At 45.7% G+C, this 17798-nt stretch overlaps 6 protein-coding genes across 6 annotated transcripts; 1 reads left to right on the plus strand and 5 right to left on the minus strand.

Moving 5' to 3' along the window:
- Positions 1–1437: 1437 nt before the first annotated feature.
- Positions 1438–2824, minus strand: BHQ10_005958 (uncharacterized protein; the record flags this gene model as incomplete). The annotated part of the gene is made up of 5 exons (XM_040878490.1): positions 1438–1536; positions 1586–1962; positions 2014–2438; positions 2510–2725; positions 2781–2824. The coding sequence occupies 5 exons, from the start codon at positions 2822–2824 to the stop codon at positions 1438–1440; spliced, it is 1161 nt and encodes a 386-aa protein (XP_040734462.1).
- Positions 2825–3654: 830 nt separating this feature from the next.
- BHQ10_005959 (uncharacterized protein) lies at positions 3655–4179 on the plus strand (the record flags this gene model as incomplete). The annotated part of the gene is made up of 1 exon (XM_040878491.1): positions 3655–4179. One exon carries the CDS (start codon positions 3655–3657, stop codon positions 4177–4179), a length of 525 nt encoding a protein of 174 aa, XP_040734463.1.
- Positions 4180–4602: 423 nt separating this feature from the next.
- BHQ10_005960 (uncharacterized protein) lies at positions 4603–5540 on the minus strand (the record flags this gene model as incomplete). The annotated part of the gene is made up of 2 exons (XM_040878493.1): positions 4603–5459; positions 5519–5540. The coding sequence occupies 2 exons, from the start codon at positions 5538–5540 to the stop codon at positions 4603–4605; spliced, it is 879 nt and encodes a 292-aa protein (XP_040734464.1).
- Positions 5541–6253: 713 nt separating this feature from the next.
- BHQ10_005961 (uncharacterized protein) lies at positions 6254–7648 on the minus strand (the record flags this gene model as incomplete). Its single annotated transcript, XM_040878494.1, has 1 exon — positions 6254–7648. The coding sequence occupies one exon, from the start codon at positions 7646–7648 to the stop codon at positions 6254–6256; it is 1395 nt and encodes a 464-aa protein (XP_040734465.1).
- A 1044-nt stretch (positions 7649–8692) lies between these two features.
- BHQ10_005962 (uncharacterized protein) lies at positions 8693–10616 on the minus strand (the record flags this gene model as incomplete). The annotated part of the gene is made up of 2 exons (XM_040878495.1): positions 8693–10327; positions 10380–10616. The coding sequence occupies 2 exons, from the start codon at positions 10614–10616 to the stop codon at positions 8693–8695; spliced, it is 1872 nt and encodes a 623-aa protein (XP_040734466.1).
- A 5036-nt stretch (positions 10617–15652) lies between these two features.
- BHQ10_005963 (uncharacterized protein) lies at positions 15653–16645 on the minus strand (the record flags this gene model as incomplete). Its single annotated transcript, XM_040878496.1, has 1 exon — positions 15653–16645. The coding sequence occupies one exon, from the start codon at positions 16643–16645 to the stop codon at positions 15653–15655; it is 993 nt and encodes a 330-aa protein (XP_040734467.1).
- Positions 16646–17798: the final 1153 nt, after the last annotated feature.

The raw sequence follows: 17798 nt of genomic DNA on the forward strand, positions 1-17798 counted from the left end.
AAGCTACTTTACAAGCCAGTCATAACAAAAAAGCTCCAAGTTCTCCGGAACTGGACTCTTCAGAAATCATAACAACTAGGACGGTTTCTCTTTAACACTGGTGGAAACCATAGAGTGTGTGGCCCATCTATTTATCCCTGCTGCATTAGCCTCAATCTCCACTCCTGAAACAGTATCTCCAGCTTACGCGATTCAGAACGAAAACGACCTGATCCTCATCATAGCCCAAAAAGAGGGCGCGATTGTTAGTCCCAGTTCGTAATTCTTCAACGAAAAAGAGGTGCAAGCAAAGCAGTGTCCTTCGATCAGGAGGGAAGTCCAAACATACGTCGGTCGTTGTGACTGTCTGGGAGTAGAGGTAGTGGTTAGTTTCTCGTTTGGACATGCCAAGTTGAGTGAGGAGCAAAATTTACTTTGCGTTCATGACTTGGAGTCGAAGAACTTTCAAGTACAAGGACGAGGTTCTTAATGATCTGATTTGTGTCATGTCAAATTAGTATAGCTCAACCCTTTTCCCTTTGAGACTAGATATACGCACCTCTTCAAGGCGTTGCTTCAATACCAAACGCATCTCTGGGTAAATACTGGCAAACATGCGCTTGATACCTCCTCGACGGGCCAGGCGGCTACTTAATGGTAAGATTGAGATCTGGAAAGGGAGATGAGCATGGCTTGACGAACCGAATAGCTGGCTTGGCTGTCCATGAGAAAGAGACGTACGTCAGTCTTGGTCTTCGTACTCGGACAACAACAGAAGAGGGGGGTTGGACTTACTGACTCCCTGTATCGTGTCTCGAGTGAGGAATCTCCGACTGTATGAGTTGAGGAAACTGGTTAGTCGTTGTTTTCATAGCGTTTGTAGAGCAGATCTTAGCCAAAATGGTTAGGGAACATACCGACGGCTGGCATGCAGCCCGAGGCCGCGAGACGCTGCTGAAGGCATGAGAGTTTTTCAAGAGTGTTGGAAGAAATTGGATGATAATGATGTCGAGAAGAAAAAGGTGTGGTCTTCTGATTTGAAAAAGGGGGGTTCAATACGTGTGATCGAAAAACAGAGAAAAAGAGTGTGAAAATGATAAAGTAGAAGAGGGGCAGAAGGAAAAGGATGAGAGAGAAAGAGAGAACGTGAGATATGAAGAGAGGGGAAGACGAAGGTGCAAACAAGCTAGACAACAAGTAAGTGTCCGTTTGTATCCCCAGCCCTAGGMAAGCCAAGCCAAGAGTAAGAAAGTTGTGATTATACGATTATTATAGCTAAAAGTGTAGTAATAGTAGTATGGTAGGTCATGCTTCAACAACAAGCATCTCCCCCTGATTCCCACAAGACTCATCCAAAAGCATCCCACAAACGCCGATAAGCGAGTGAGTTTCGCCATGTTGTATAATCATCATATATATGGTCATAGTCCAAAGCTGGTTATAGATTGAGCCCATTTTTCATGAGATGAAGGTAGCCTCGGAGAACATGCTGCCTTGCTCCGAAACCTCGGTTTCGCCTTCCTTGACTTTGAGCGTGAGCTTGTCTTGGGGAGAGTACTGTCGTGCTGTTAGAGAAGTATAGATTAACAAGAGGGTGGATGTTTACTTGGTAGATATATGGCTTGGTGCCAGCAACACTGCCAACAAACGACTTGACAAATCCAGGAAGCTCATACATAACGTCTATCCTGTCGAGTCTCTTGCCAAGGGATCCTTCCAACTCAGCATGAAGCTCATTGCCTTCCTTGCCTTTTCCGTCCCATGTGAATTTGATGCTCTTAGGCTCGGGCCAGTCATTGTCAGAATCGGTATGCGTTTCCAAATGTGTTGCAGTGTTTGTCGATCCTGCGTACAGAATTTTGTCGTCTTTGACAACGCCTCCAACGCTAACGACAGTTGAGCCGTATGAAGGAGGGGTTGTGAATTCCATCAACCAAGCCGAGTATGAGGGGCCTTGGAAGTTGACAAAGTTCCATCGAGCGGCTGTATCTGTTAGCATTTCACTCGATATAGAAATAGAGCTTCGACACATACCAGCGTGGTGGGGCTTCATGCCCTGGAGTGCAAAGGAGTAGAAACCCAGCCCCTTCAAGTCAAAAGTCTTCTCCTTAGTAGTAATAGTACCCTCCACAGTGCAACGAGGCCAGAAAGCATGAGACATAGAACCCCAGGGGTTGGCATGGTCAGTTCCAAAGTATGAAGTACCGTTCTCGCCAATAACGACACCAGGAGCTTTGCGGGCGAAGGTCAGGTTGACCAGACTGTTCTCGTTGACAGCCGATTTAATTGTGTAGGCGTCGCCTGCTTCATTGAGTGTCAATGCGAGGTTATCCGCCCCGAAAGAGTACATGTCCGGGTCGAAAAGGTGGTTATAAAGAGTGTCGGAATGCCAGAGATGGGGCGCACTGCCGTCGAGCGAGTAGATTTTGGTGTTGAATTGGCAAGTTGTGTGAAGGCCACTATATAAACATATAAGTAACTATCAAACTCAGAATGCCTCGCAATCTGCAAGTTCAGTATGGAAGCCTACGCAATGTTATTGTAGATGACTTGCACCCAAGCTAGAGTACCATCATCGGCCATCATGTAGAAGGTCTGGGTCTCCACAGAGGTATACTGAGGAGCTCTCCATTTGAGATCCTCCTTCTTCAACTCGGTGTAGGGCGTTTTTTCTGCTTGCTTGCTGACGGGTTGAATAGCATCAGGACCATAGATGGGTTCCTGGGTTCCGGCAACATTGGCCAATCTGTGATGGGAAGCTTTTTATCAGCGACCGGATCGGGATTTGTTTTTGTGCAGACAGGAGCTTCAGGGGGAGATCGTACGTCTGCTTGAGCCAATTCATAATTGCGATATTGCGGTGCTATTGTATTGTTTTCGATGAGAGGACAGCAACAAATTCGGCTCGAATAATCACAGCGTTGCGTATTGTCAAAAGTAAAAGAGCTGAGTTTGTTGTGAGGGGTAGATGAGCGAGCACTGAGCAGCTTAAGAAATCCCAATCAAAAAGAGCGGGACGGACTAGCCGTGACGGAGCAGCCAATGCTTAGCCGCCTCGAGGATGATCGCTTTGACTTGATTGACCGCTCAAAAAGTCGAGTTTGTCAGTTCCTCAAGGTGAATTCGTTCTGAATGATAAGAGAGGTCGTCGAATTAAACAAGAAGAAGGGATGAATGACCTGAAAGAGAAGAAGAGAAGTACTATGTAGATGAGATCACGTTGTTCGATGACGTCGAGAGTTCTGCCCAATCAGAGCGAGTTATTTTGGCCCAATCTGGTTTAGCGGACTGCTTACTAGGCCAATCTTCTGCCTAGCATCATCACTTTTTTCAGCTCACTTGACCCTGATTGACTTAAAAGATATTGGTTCTCGAGAAGGTGTTACTTGAAAATGAGTTTGTAATAAAATATGTAATATCGGTTCAAATGGTGTTTTGACAGACAGTACTTTCTGTCCGTTGTATGGATAAATGACATCTCGGAAAATCTATCACCCGACCCCGTCGCGCCAAGACTTCGAATGACCTTCAAGAAAAGTTCCGAATGTTTTTGTGCTTGGCTCGCTAGTAAAGAGATATTAAATCACTCGCTAATCTCGTCTAGCCTTCTGTCGCCCGTTCAGCAGCAGCAGAAATCCTTACTCAGGCAGGAACAAATTCTCTCGAACTGCAAAAATGGCAAAGAAAGCTCTCGCCAAAGATCAATTCGTCAAACTTATCGTCGGCGCTGGCCAGGCGAGCCCGAGTCCTCCTGTCGGTCCAGCTTTGGGTAGTAAAGGTGTGAAGAGTATGGACTTTTGCAAGGTAAAAGACTTTTCAGAATTCTTAACGCTGGAGCATGCGTCATTTCTAACTGGAGACTTGCAGGAGTTCAACGCCCGAACCGCAAACTTCGAAACCGGTACCCCAATTCCAGCCTACATCACCATCCGCCCTGATCGCTCATTTGCCTTCGAACTGCGAACGCCCACTACCTCATGGCTCTTGTTGCAAGCATCCGGAGTACCCCCGCGCAAGGGTCGGCTTCGTGGAGCTCAAAACCCCGGTACAGAAGTGATTGGATCCGTGACTCTCAAACACGTCTATGAAATCGCCAAGATCAAGCACTCCGAATTGAGGCTGTCGGGATTGAGCCTGCAAGGGTTGTGCAAGAGTGTTATTGCTCAGGCTAAGTCGATCGGCCTCAAGGTTGTGAACTAAGGCTTGCCGATTCGGTGTAGCTTGTTTCTTCTCTCACATTGACTGCATATGCGCCGGCGTTCATGGGAGATATTTGTACATCTATGCGGATTTCTGTATTATATTTTTGGGGCTTCGAATCATGCCACACCTTGTTTCATACCAAGAATTGGCAATGTCGCTCTTTAACCATCATACCATGTATACTATTTGACCTCTCTTGTTTTCATTTGCCAAAAGAAGCATTGATTGTGTAACCATTACCGCCTTTAATTCACATTCCCCCATTAATCATGCTATTTTCAGGGATTGCATCTCCTGCTAACAAATGCCACATGGGGCGACTTTGATACTGGTCAAAGTGCTCGAGAAAAGAACATGGTGTCGAGTATCACACTCTATTCGATCATTCTAATTATGATTCCATCATTGCATAATCATGGCTCATAAAACGAGTTGCACTTTAAGCTTGCCCCCATCCACGATCTCCTGTTTCCGGCTCAAGAGCTCCTCCATATCCCAGTTAGCACTTATATATCGACCGTTCAACCACGCCTGTTTTTCCTGCGTCAACCACACTATCGTATCGGCCACTAAAGCTGGCTCATCAACCAATTTCTCCTTGGCAAACGGCGGCAAAATGGACGTGAGTTCCGTCGCTATACAGCCTGGATGAATTGCCCAAGCCACGAGGCCTTCATCTTCATATTCCGTGGCTGTGAATTCAGTTAAGCGTAAAAGTGCCAGTTTCCCTGTCTGATAAGCCGATCCACCAGGTCGCTGGATGAAAGCTGTGATGGAGGTCATATTGACAATGGTCTTTTCTCCACCTTCAAGCAGCAATGGTACAAATGCCCTGGTCATCAGGTACGTCCCCTTGAAATTCACCTCCCATGTATTCCACCAGGATTTCGGATCTGAATCGGCAATTCGCGCCGACTCTTCTAAACGTCCCGCATTATTAACGAGAATATCGAGGCCGCCAAAAACCTCCTTAGTTTTGTTAGCTGCATCCTCCACACTGGCTTCATCCGATACATCCAACTCCAATTTTAAAACTTGGGGCGCTGGATGGCCTGCCGCCTGCGCTGCGGCTATCAGGTCCTTTTCAACCTCATCGAGCGGGGTTCGGGCTCCTATTGCAATACCAGAGGCGCCTGCCTGTGCAAAAGCAATTGTGATCGATCGCCCGATACCTTTGGAGGCACCACTAATAAACACAGCACGACCCCGTTGCTTGCAATTTGCCGCGGTTATCGTCGGATATGTGTCATTGTATGTTTTGGACGTAAATGTAAATCCTGTGCTCGTCAGTCATCCATCGCATTTACGTGTTTGTGTAAGTCAAGGTTGAATCTACCCGCTGACGAAGGCCACGCCATTTCGACTGAAATACAAAAATGAATTTGTCAAGACTCGATACTGGTGAGGGAATTCAGAAAACCTCGCGCTAGGGTCGTTTTGCTCTTGGTATCGGCCTGGACTGTCCCCCATGTATACAAACCAGGTCTGTAATTATCGTGATGCCGATATTCATGTCTCTAGTTAGACAGAAAATCTGACAGAGTCTTACATCCCCGCCTTCATATACTTAACTTGCCGAATGCTTGATTTCTAATCTCCATCAAACGCACAATCCAATGTTATCCTTGTCTTGCCGGCTCGGTACATATATTAGAAGGCATTATTATCATGGGCAGTGGCGACCTTCACTGATTTTGTTGGCACTAACGATCTAGAACCACAAGGCATGTGGCAATGGCACGAAATACGAAGATGCTAGTATGCATGTATCAATATACAGGCATCGACAAGTAGGTTGAGTCTAACAATTCCCGCCTTACAAGAATACGGATCCTTCAAGAAATTGGACCGTAAGCCCTAAGGAGAAAGAATCCCGATTTCCGAACATTGCACTGCAGATTACCCGACCCGAGACGGTCGATTGACTAAATATGAGTAAAGAGATTTACTATTTGTATATACTCTTGTAATTTGGAAACGCGAATTGATCCAATTCCTATTATGATCATGTTGAAAAGCTGAGCCGAACAAGTCTTACCGACCCAACCGCCAGGACGGATCAGACATTAGACTAGGAACTCTCAATAGCGGAAATAATCTCCGGTAACAATGAGGCCGTGAAGTTCCAAAGAATCCCCGAGCTGTGCGAAAGAAAGGCCGCACCAGTATACCAAGTATTCTGCTGACCCTGCAACGCCTCCAACTTGCTATAGAACCCATCTTCTATAACATCGGCTGAGACAACTAGCTTAAAAGGCGTGTGACTGCGGAACTCCACAAAGGTCGGCGCGTGGGTAGTAGTCGAGTTTCCATTAGCTGTAACCTGTAGTCGCTGGACTACCTCTGATACCGCCGCTTCCACCTCGGCTTGGGTTTGCACATATGGACTCGCATACCAAACGTAGAAGAGACCTGTAACGCGTGATTCGGTAACTTGGTAGGGTGCTGGAAGCGTGGGGATGTTGAAGTCTGTCGTGAAATCGGCTACGGCATTAATGAAACGGTATCCGGCTGGTAAACCAGTATTGTTGATAAGCATGGTATAATATGCGCCGTAATCCCACTGCGAAAATAAATCGGACTCTTCTGTGCTCAGGTTGAATGGTTGCATGTTCTCAAGCAGTGGCGGAATACTGATGAGCAGTTGTGATGCTTGAATCAATTTGTTTCCTGTAGGAGTCTGTACCACGAGGCTCACACCGGTACCATTTGTTGAGCGCTGAGCAGAGACAACGGTCGATGAAAGAAGGACGTCCGAACCCAGTAGAGCCAAAGCTTTGGCAAATATTCCCCAATTGTTGTGGTCGGAAGTTACCACATCTCCGCCAGATAGGGCATCCAAAAAGGAGCCATCCACGTACTTGAAAACATTGACAGTCAATTGATTCAAGAAGTTGGTAGTTCCTTGAGCGTTAAAATAAACGCTATATGCAAGGTCTTGTTGGCTGTATTTCTCAACGAACTCTGAGAATGGAAGTAAGAGATCCGAAGGTACGGGGTTGGGGAGGTCCCAACTCCATTCTATGTATGGATATTTGTTGAGCTGTTCCACGTACACCGTATAATCCTCGCCAACGGAGATGTTTAAAGCATCTCCTCTCGTGAAGTCCGCATAGACGTTGGTGAGGTTATCAACTGTCCATACACTGACGGGAATGTCGAGATACTCGAAGTAATCGTGAGTAGTCGTGATGTTCCAGAACGTCTGCACCCCATAGTCAAGGCTCGTTCTAGTAGCGGGATCCGTATATGAATTGACGTGTCCGCCTAGGTAGGCCTCTTTCTCAACTAATACCACGCTCTTTCCTAGACGTTGAAGGTTGACTGCACCGTATGTACCTGAAGAGCCACCACCGATAACAGCCACATCCCGAACTATAACATCCTCGGTGGCGTAGCTTCTGGGGTCGAACTGGCTGCTGGCAGCTAGACCAAAGTAGAGGATTGAATAAGTAGGGACTCGCATGATTGCCAGTATTGTATATTGAAGTAGCAAGAACCAATGGAGGAAGTATGATTTACGAAGATCATCGGTTGCTTGACTGAGCTTATAATCCGCTTTTATCCTTCAATACAGTCGTGACCTTGCAGTGGGGCGCTATATATAATGTATATCAGCCCCAAAAGCCTAAAATGAACGCCTAACTGCAACTACCTTCTAATATAATTTCGGTGAATAGCCCGCTGATAGCTCATTCAGGTAAACTGACAAGCACCTCTTTGCGGCCAGAAATTGCCCGTACTTCCGGGGAAGTATCGCCCGATCTCACGGAACCCCGGTCAATTGAACTCGCTAGTATTCTGAAAATATAATGAAGCCTTAAACGACGTTCATCAATTTGGCGTCTTTTGTTTCCGCCCTCGTATCGAGCCAATCTCGTGGTCTAGGTCTGCCCTGGTTAAGGCGCTCGAAGGATTAGGCTTATGGGCAAGCGAACGACCGAATCAAAGCCGGAGAAAAGATTGCTGAAATTTGTTACTAATGATTTCTCGGACAATTTTATTCCGCATTGTATTTAGCACTAGATCCCCCCGTGCATCCACTAATGCGCTCAAATCGAAGGAAACAAGCCGACAGGATCCTCACTGCAGGCATTACTGGCTAACTTTACTGGCTGATTATGCCAGGATCATTGGGCTTCAGCTGACAGACACACTCAATTATTTTAGGAGGCCAAGCCAAGTCTGGGTACTGGGAAATTTGAGCAGCCCCCCCCCCCCCCCAGTCAAACTTGCATGGGCCCGTACACGGATGCATATGTAGCTGGATAAACATAAACAGATCGACAACTTTAATTTATTGAAAATCCGGGTTGGAAAGGCTGCAATATGTCTTAGTAAGAAAGTCGAACCAGTTTATAACTTATTTGGCATCTACCAGGACCTATCAAAGCATGGGATGTCTTACTAGATACTCTGAACCATGCAATTGAACTTTCGACATCAACCTCAACTGCTCAGCAGGAGTGGTACGTCCGGATAAACTAACTAGGCAGTAATTTAACTTTGACTATTTAGACGTGGACCTAGTAAGAAGTCCATGGTCCTCTTTTATCATATCTGCCGCTTTCTCTGCCACAGCGTAGACGGTGGCTAAGATGGCAGTGCTCAGCTGCATCGGCATAACGCTAGCATCTACAATACGAAGTCCATGAATTCCTTTAACACGTAGTCTAGAATCTACCACTTGACCCATAGCGCAGGTACCCAAGGCGTGGTGATAGCTCACGATACGCTCGCGCACAAACGCGCGAGCCTCCTCCAAATTATCCATGTTGACCGAGAGTGGGGGATCCACTCGTTTTATGACAGAATCCTTGATTCGATCAGACTTGAAGACTCGATCGGCAAATTTGATGCCAGCTGCGAGGACATCCACGTCGGCAGGGTGGGAAAGGAATCCGGGATCAATCAGCGGAGCATCAGAGACATTAGCAGAGCGAATATGTACATTGCCACGAGATAGAGGGTACATGTTGCTCAGAACTAAAGAGTAGCAGGCGTTATGGTCCGGTGGCGGCCCCGCCATCAATTTGCCAACATGATTATAGCCCTTTGCAATGTTGAAAAAAGCAGGAGAGCCCACTACCTGAGTGTCTGCGGCCTTCGGATTTCGCATACGGGCTACAATTGCTTCTTGCTGCTTTCTTTGAAATTCAGCATTTTGAGGGCGGAGCCCAGGATTTACCGTTGACGAAGCTTCAGTGATTTGTTGCAGTGTCTCCTCAAGCTGTTCCGAGCTGACTTGAGATGAAAAAGGAATATATCCGAATAGGTTGATAATTCCCGACAATGCTCCCGAATTGTGCTCGTTATAAAGGCGTTGATGTTCTTGGAAAACTTCAGGGTCTTTCAAAGAATCGAGTGAGATAAGTCCAGGAGCAAGCTCATAAACTACTGCTGACATTGTATGCTCTTGTAGATTGTTGCCCACGTCGGAATTTGGTACCAGGCAGGGTATATTAGCCTCTTGGAGAACTCTCGGGTCTCCAATTCCAGAAAGCTCGAGTAATTGAGGGCTTTGGAAAGTTCCGGCGCTGAGAATAATCTCTTTTTTGGCCTTCAAGACGTATGATTTTCCTTCATGTTGTACCTCTATACCACCAATCTGATAGGAACTACTAGTGGACCGTTTTAAGATAACCCGGTTTGCCACAGTATTAGTCAATACTTTCAAATTAGGGCGCCCAATATTCGGCGCCAAATAACCACTGCCTGCGTAGCTTCTAGTTGGTTTTGTGGTTCGGTCTATCGTAAAGATAGATCGAAAGAATCCTTGATGGCATCCACTGTTTGGGTCTGCTGGTCGAGCAATACCCGAAACCTCGTCCAAAGTGGGAAGAAGTGTCTTCTCAAAAGGCAGCTGCCATGGTGCCAAAGAGGTAATAATTGTTCCATCTACGCCATGGTAACTGGAGTTGAGAGGACTGTCTTCAAGGTTTTTTGATAAGTCCGATGTCAACCGCTCGCTTCGTTTGAAGTAGGGTAACAAGTCATCCCAAGACCATCCCGAGATCCCCAACTTCGAAGACCAGTCATCAATATCTTCTGCGCACGGCCGACCATAGGCCATGAAATTGATTGCACTAGAGCCTCCCAGCATCTTACCCCTTGGTAAATGATATGCCCTATCTTTGGTATTTTTCTGGGGAAAGTCTCATTAGTCATTGCTAGGACAAGACAAGCTAGTGACTTACCTGCGGTACACTTTGAAAGTCCCAATCATACTCGGGATCCTTTATCATCATCCCAACTCCAGAAGGCAAATCGACTTTCGGATCTCCTAATTTTGAACTACCCGCTTCTATCACCCCGACACGAACATGATCCTGTTCTGAAAGACGAGCGGCCAGCACTAGACCTGCGGTACCACCACCCACGATCAAAAAGTCGAATGACTCCTGCAAGAACGCACCAATTGTAATTTGCTCCATTATATTCAGAGTATAATTGAGAAGTAGTCACACACTTGAATGGGGTTTCTTACCTTGATGAAGAAGACATGTGGGAAATTTCTCATGCAAGTTTTACAGTGCAGTCATGTATAGCCCATCCTAATTAGGAAATATAGGAGTTGGGTGGGTTAATTGATATGTTGGAGAACCGCTCCGTACACTATGAACTTCGGTATTATCAAAGCTGAACATCATGACGAGTACCGCGAGAAAGTCACCTTGCAAGACCCATAAAAGTTGATTGATGATAAGAAACGTAATACGTATTGACTACTAACGACCCTACGACTACATGAGCATGTCTGAAGTGAGTATTACAATTTAAAATGGTGTCGGCTTTCGGCACACACTGAAAAAGGAATCGGACATGTCGCGGAGCGAAAGAACTTCGCGCTTGCCGCTTTCCTATTAGGAAAAGTATCGGGAAAATTTCCTAAAACGAAAATTAGCCCTAACATCAATCCTCTGACCTGCAATCTATCATCATTAGATCAATATAAATGAGCCGGTGAATGGATGTAATATCAAACTCTTTGTTATATATTATACATGGGATGAATAAGCTACTTAGCCAACCATGGTAAGTATCAGCGGGGAGCGGAGTTTAACTCATCCACCTGAAGCTGATATTTAACTTGCGAGAACCCGATTAGCGTGACAGTCTTCGGAGACGAAGCTACTATTGGCGCACCTTTCATGTAATATAGTGCCCTGATATTAATAGAAGTACATGAGGCAACAATTCTGGTACAATTTGGATCTGATAGCTTCAAGAAACTTCAACAGGTGGCAACGATAAGACGGGCCAGGCCGAGCCGCCGAGGGTGTCTCTGACTTCGTATCACTCGATGTTACTTACCTAAAGAGGTACTAGGTGTACCACAGCTGAAAATGGCACAGATAAAGCAATGAAAAACGACATTCGGGAGAACGTGATAAGCCTCATGTCGAATTAAGGTCTATAATATGTGCGGAGCAGTCAAACGCATTAAATGGGCCGGACGGAGTAGTGGGTAGACCAAACATCAAGGTGCTTAGGTGCCAGCTTTGGGTGGGATGCTAGTCCACGCGTCCCACAAGTTTTACGATCTCATACATCACGGAGTGATGGAGTGCTCCATGCAGTATTTTCTCTAGTACCTCGAATTATAGTCTCGCACCATAGACGTGTGCGCGCCAATGTACTTGGCCATTAATTGCTTTTGTGAGCAGACCGTAAGATTAGAAATTTTGGGTACATATAGATCTGCTCTATCAGATCTTGATATTTTCAAACTGCCTCCTGTCATCAGTCAGAAATCTAGTCGACAATGTTCCAGTGTGAGTTTAGTATCAAGTGAGAGTCAGATTCAGTATTAGGGCTCGTATTCACTCTTCAGGCCCCCCACTTGGGCTGGAGGAGCGTTAAAATTTTAGGACGCGGTAGCCCCCATGCACCAAATTAGTTTAAATTGACCCCTGTAGTTCGCTAACGGTACACACCAAGTCTCTGTGTTGCTTCAACGGGTTTGGGCCGTGCGCATCCTCCATTTTGGAATTCCCTTTAAGTTTTCGTTACATGTGGCAGAGCCTATTCATACGGGATTGAAAAGACAAGAAGTACCTCACGGGCATGGATCAAGCTTTGGCTTGCGCAGTGATATCGTGTATGTATATTCTAACTACCTACGGGGAGATTTTGAGCCTATAAGAAGCCTTAAGTTTTGTGTTTACATGCGGATCAAGGAGAGCCGTACACTGGTCACTCAGCCACTAATTGAATTCAACATTTATATTAATTCGATAAGGTTGAAATCGCGCTTGGGTATCTTAAAATGAAACTAGTGACCTAGTCAGCTGAATTACTCGCAATCTGTTACCCAACGACGTTTAGGTTTCAAACTTTGACCATGTTCTATCGACACGTTTTGTTCAAGGTGTGATTAGCTTATAGTTTTGGTTAATAATTAACCTCTAGTTGGCCCATAAGGTACAGCAGACAGCTCTAGTGCTAACCCTAGCACTCACAATAGATATTAAACTTAGCACAGTGGCTTACAGAAGGCCTCGAAGATGTGATTAGCTTATAGCCTAGGCCGATACAGTAACGAATCCTTGTCAGGCAGGGGGCCTTAGTGCAAATTCCGAGCTACTCCGGGCCAATAACCTTGAGCCATGACTCCGTTTAAATGTTGGTCACAGCCTTCACGACTAATGATAGTATGATATTCTTCATCTACTCTGCAAGGGCGGGGATGAAAGTCCGCATACCCGGCTTTGATTAGTAAATTGACTGAGTAGGGGTCGGATTCTGGATAACATTTGGTGTATAAGCGGCAAATATACATTGATTCACGTGGCTATTACATGAGCGGTAGTACCGAATCACGTTCCTAATCTTAGCTCCTAGACTATTATGGGAGCAGGCATACGGACCAACCTATTATATACCAAGATACGTGAGCTAAAAGAGTCTGGTATATCTCAGAGAGATTGCTCGCAACATCCACTAATTGTTAGTCATAGGGGTTTAAAGCTTATGTATGAAGTGAATTCATTAATATTTGATGTTCTTTAATTGAGAACGATCAGGTGGCGGTTCCGTGGAATTGGAAGACTCATTTGAGCTTGTACGATTTCACTAAAAACATAGACATAACATTCTTCATTCTGGTCCTCGCAATCAATAAAGATATTTGCGACATGAACGCGGACGCAGGTGACTCATCAACGGTACAGGCGCGACGAGGACGACAGCGTCCCGGTTCGGCATGTGAAGAATGTCGAAGGCGCAAGTTACGCTGCGACGGTCAATCATCACAGTGTGGAGTCTGTCGCGAGACTGGAGTAGAGTGTATCGTCAGTACAAATCGTCCTCGAGGACCAAAGAAGGGGTACTTGAAGGCGCTGAAAGATAGAGTTGGTATGGTACAAATTGCTGAAGACCGTGAACATCTGCACAACGCGTGCTAATGCGAAAGCTGCCCGTAGAGTTGTTAGAAAGTCGTTTAGCTGCTGCAAATCAGGCAGGACAGAATATCGAGCCGTTGGTGATACTGAGCGAATCGACTGATGGCACTGACATCGGCGAATTCGAGTTCAGCGAAACCTCACCTTCACAGACAAGGAATACGTCCATTTCCGATATAGACATTCCAACAGAATTGATCACGAAATCAATGGCGTATTCCTCTTCTCTCGCAGACAACATGATAGGAGTTACTTCGCGCTTGAGCGATGCGTCTCCAGCCACTTCCATTAGAGCCGAAAAGATATCCTTATCAGAACCGAAAACTTCATCACCGAACCAAATGCCAAAGTTAAACCCAATTCCCACCACAATGATTTCTAGTGGCACCCCTCCACTTCCCGATATAACACATGCAGAATTGTAAGTCCTCAACATTCTGAACTGCTGCTGAGGCCCAATCATATTTTCAAGCAAAGTACGGCGAATGAGATGATTTTATGACTGTATTATGCTAACAATGATGCTAGGGATCAACTCTACTTTGATCGAGTTCATGATTCAATTCCAATTTTGCATCAACGCCGATACTTATCCTGGTCTAAAGACAGTAATAAGAAACCATCCAGGGTCTGCCTGCAGTATGCAATGTGGACTCTGGCTACGCTTCTTTCTATCCAGTTTCGGTACCTTCAAGAATCTCTGTACCAGGACACAAAGCAGATTCTGGAATCCTTGAGTCTCAGTAGCCACGGCCAGAATTCCGTAGATACCGAACAGGTTCAAGCTTGGATTTTGATTGCTACATTTGAGTCTATGCGGACACTTCATCAAGAAGCATGGATGAGCGCTGGACGGGCATTTCGTCTGGTTCAAATAATGGGACTGCATGAAATAGACCTTCTAAACCAAGATGCATTTCCGAGGGCAAACAGTCACACGACAGATCTTATCGAAATTGAGGAACGACGTCGAATGTTTTGGATGGCCTATCTTCTTGATCACTTGCTCAGCATGCGCAATAGCTGGCCTGTCACGCTGACCGAGCACATGGTACATATCCTTGTCTCATTATGAACCTTTAACAAACGCTTACCTATTAATCTCATATAGATCTGCACTCGTCTTCCTGCTTCAGAGCTAGAGTTTCAGAGCGGCCAGCAGACATTGGGAGATTTTCTTTCCGAAGTCATACTAGAACACAGACCCCGGGTTAAGTCAGGCTTCAACGAGTGCATAGTTCTAGCAACCATTTGTGGACGAAGTAAAGCACATGGGCAACGGTATATCGTACGCCGTGCGTATGGAGATATTGCACCCGAATGGCCCAGTGAGCGGGAGTGGTTAGATACCATCCTTACCAGTCGCCTCCGAATATTGTCTCAAAATTACCTCTCGCTGGCGGATATGTACGACCCGTTGAACCTGTTTTCAAATATATTAGGTCAAGTCACAATCATCCATCTGTGTCAAGGTATGGAATCTGCCTTATGGGGTACGAGCGAATGGGCCAGACAGGTGGTGCCATATCAGCAACATGCCTTAGCTGCTGCTGAGCGGATCATCGCTCTTGCCGGTGCCCTTAAGGAATACCAACCCTTCAAGGTACGTTAGAGTTTGATTAGCTCAATAACGGTGTTTTACCACATTTCCCCTTTAACTTCGAAGTGGCTGACAGCCTTTCCAGGTCCACCCACTGATGCCAATTCCGCTTCTGTTATGCGCTGAGTACCTTTATAGCAACAGACTAAATCATGAATCTTTCGTTGCGCGACTGGAAGAACTATTAGATATATTTCGGCAATTGAAGAATGTGAATGACCCTACGAAAAGTTATATGCACCTCCTGAAGATGTCTAGTACTTCTATGTCCGCGTTTTTGACCGAAGAAAACCTATACTCGGTGTTATAAGCTGGTCTACGAAGTAAAGAGAGAAAGACAGGGATTACATACTTTGGGGTTATCTTTGCGTGGGATTCTGGTAGAATAGGCAATAGAACTATCCAAAAGACGACTTGGCATTTATAAGCCTTCTGCTAGGAATCGAGCAGAAACACGCTACTGTATTCACTTCTTCTTAAGCCCGTAGGTGGTGTTCCTGCGCTCCTCCATGTGTTCCTCCACCGTGAGCGCCTCATCTTCACTTTGAACCTTCGAGTCTAGCCGACGCAGTTTGTAATCGATATTACCATCAAAGAAAAAGACGATACTGTACCTATCATTACTGTTCCTGTTTATCACGCGATGAATGCTGCTCTTATAATGCCCATCTGTAATCCGGCTGATCATGTCCCCCATATTGATCACGTATGCGTCTTCTTTTGGTGGTACTGGGATCCACTCCCCGGTTTCTCGATCTTGTATCTCTAATCCGGCATGTTCATCCTGCAACAAAAGTGTTATTGCCCCAAAGTCTGTATGTGCACTACTGCCCAGTTGTCGCTTCTGTCCCTCGACCGGCTCTGGCGTAGGCGGGTAATGAAGGAGGCGGAACGGACAAGCCGGGTCATTGGCTTTCCATTCATCAAAGATATTTGGCCCATAAGGTAGAGTTGCTGCCACTAGATCCATTACAGTCCAGCAAAGTTTCATCATGGCCTCAAAGTATGTCTCGAGCGGTTGGCGGAAGTCTTCCTTCTTAAGTAAAGACTCAGGAGGCCACACATTCGGTCCCATAAAGAAGCGTCGATTGATGACTCGAAAATCGTTCTCCGACATGTCGGTTCCCATCATGAAACCTTCCTTGAGATCAGGGAGAACACCAGACTCATATGATTGCGACGCCATAGCATCGTAACCACGAAATCCTACATTACGTCGACAGTCCATGCCAAGCTTGACATCTGTTGGAAGGGCGAAAAATCTCTTTCCGGCGTCGAAGACAGATTGCTGCAATGTGCGAGGGATTCCATGACCCAACAATTGGAAAAATCCAGTTGATCTGCAAGCGGTACGAATATCGTCAATGACTTTTTGAGCTTCAGAACTGTCAGGATCTTGTAGATATGGCGTAATATTTACAGATGGTAAATAGAAAGAGGATTTAGTTGAAGAAGGCATTTTTCGTTTGTCTTCGGGTCACTGATTTTTGGTTTAAAAAGTGCTATGAATCTGGTATATACTGAGAATAGACCTGTCCAATACCTAAACATGTATTTATACTCAATATGAGACATTCATTGTGCATGACCATATATCTGACAGACTAGACGATAGATGATTGGTCATTACTAGGTACGGTCTTTCTTCTGGAGACCGCTGTTTGCATTCCCCGCGCATGCGGAATTGTTGTAGGTAGCTACTTTGTTCTCACCAGTATTGTCCACTCATAACTTTCCACTCTTGCACTATCCTCGTGTCTTCGCTCGTTCCCAGGACTAGGAAACGAACCCCTATCCTGACTGGAAGCCAGATGGACCGAACCGCCTCGTTCATGCAAGACCATGATTTGTCAATAGCAAGGTATCATGTAATATGTCGATCCCACTGTTGTCTTTCGTTATATCGTGACCTAGCCTCTAAGGATGTATCTCTTAGGGGGCTAGGGGCGTACCGGTTCGTAAATCCCCCGAGCCGAACGCGAGCGGGACCGAAGCTGTCCGCTCCAGAAACTTTAATCTAGCCCTAACTCCAACGTTTATTGAAAGCACATATTTCCCCATTGAGGCATGGCTCGAGAATGACAGCGGATTATTTGTGACAGTCGGAGTAAAGTACCTATTAGGAGATATACGAAGTACAATTGGCATGGATAACATATAGTTTAAGGCTACATATACGAGAAATCCAAGGCACATATGTACTTTGATCTAGGGTCTCGATTGTCGTGGGCCACGATAAGGTCACAAGTATCACACTCTAGTACATATGCAGCCATCTCCAGATATGTGAGACTTGCACGCTTTTAGCGACTGAGAATATATGATTATATAGTTATCTTATCCGCGGCTGACTAGACCAAAAGAAGAGTAGAGAAATCGACCCCAATTATCAAATCTCTTAAGCTCTTGCAAGGTATGCATACGTGGATAACGGAGATAGGCTCAAAATGCTTACTCATTTTCTGGAGCTCCTTGCTTTAGTTGTGAGAATCGTGCAATCTAATCACGCATTCACTCATATCCCTACATGGATTGTATAGCATCACGATTCAGAAAGCCGTCGAAAACGATATAATGGCACGGGAACAACCAGACTCAACTCTCCATCTTCC

Source organism: Talaromyces amestolkiae, assembly GCF_001896365.1.
Source record: "Talaromyces amestolkiae strain CIB chromosome Unknown scaffold10.1, whole genome shotgun sequence".
Lineage (NCBI taxonomy): Eukaryota > Fungi > Ascomycota > Eurotiomycetes > Eurotiales > Trichocomaceae > Talaromyces > Talaromyces amestolkiae.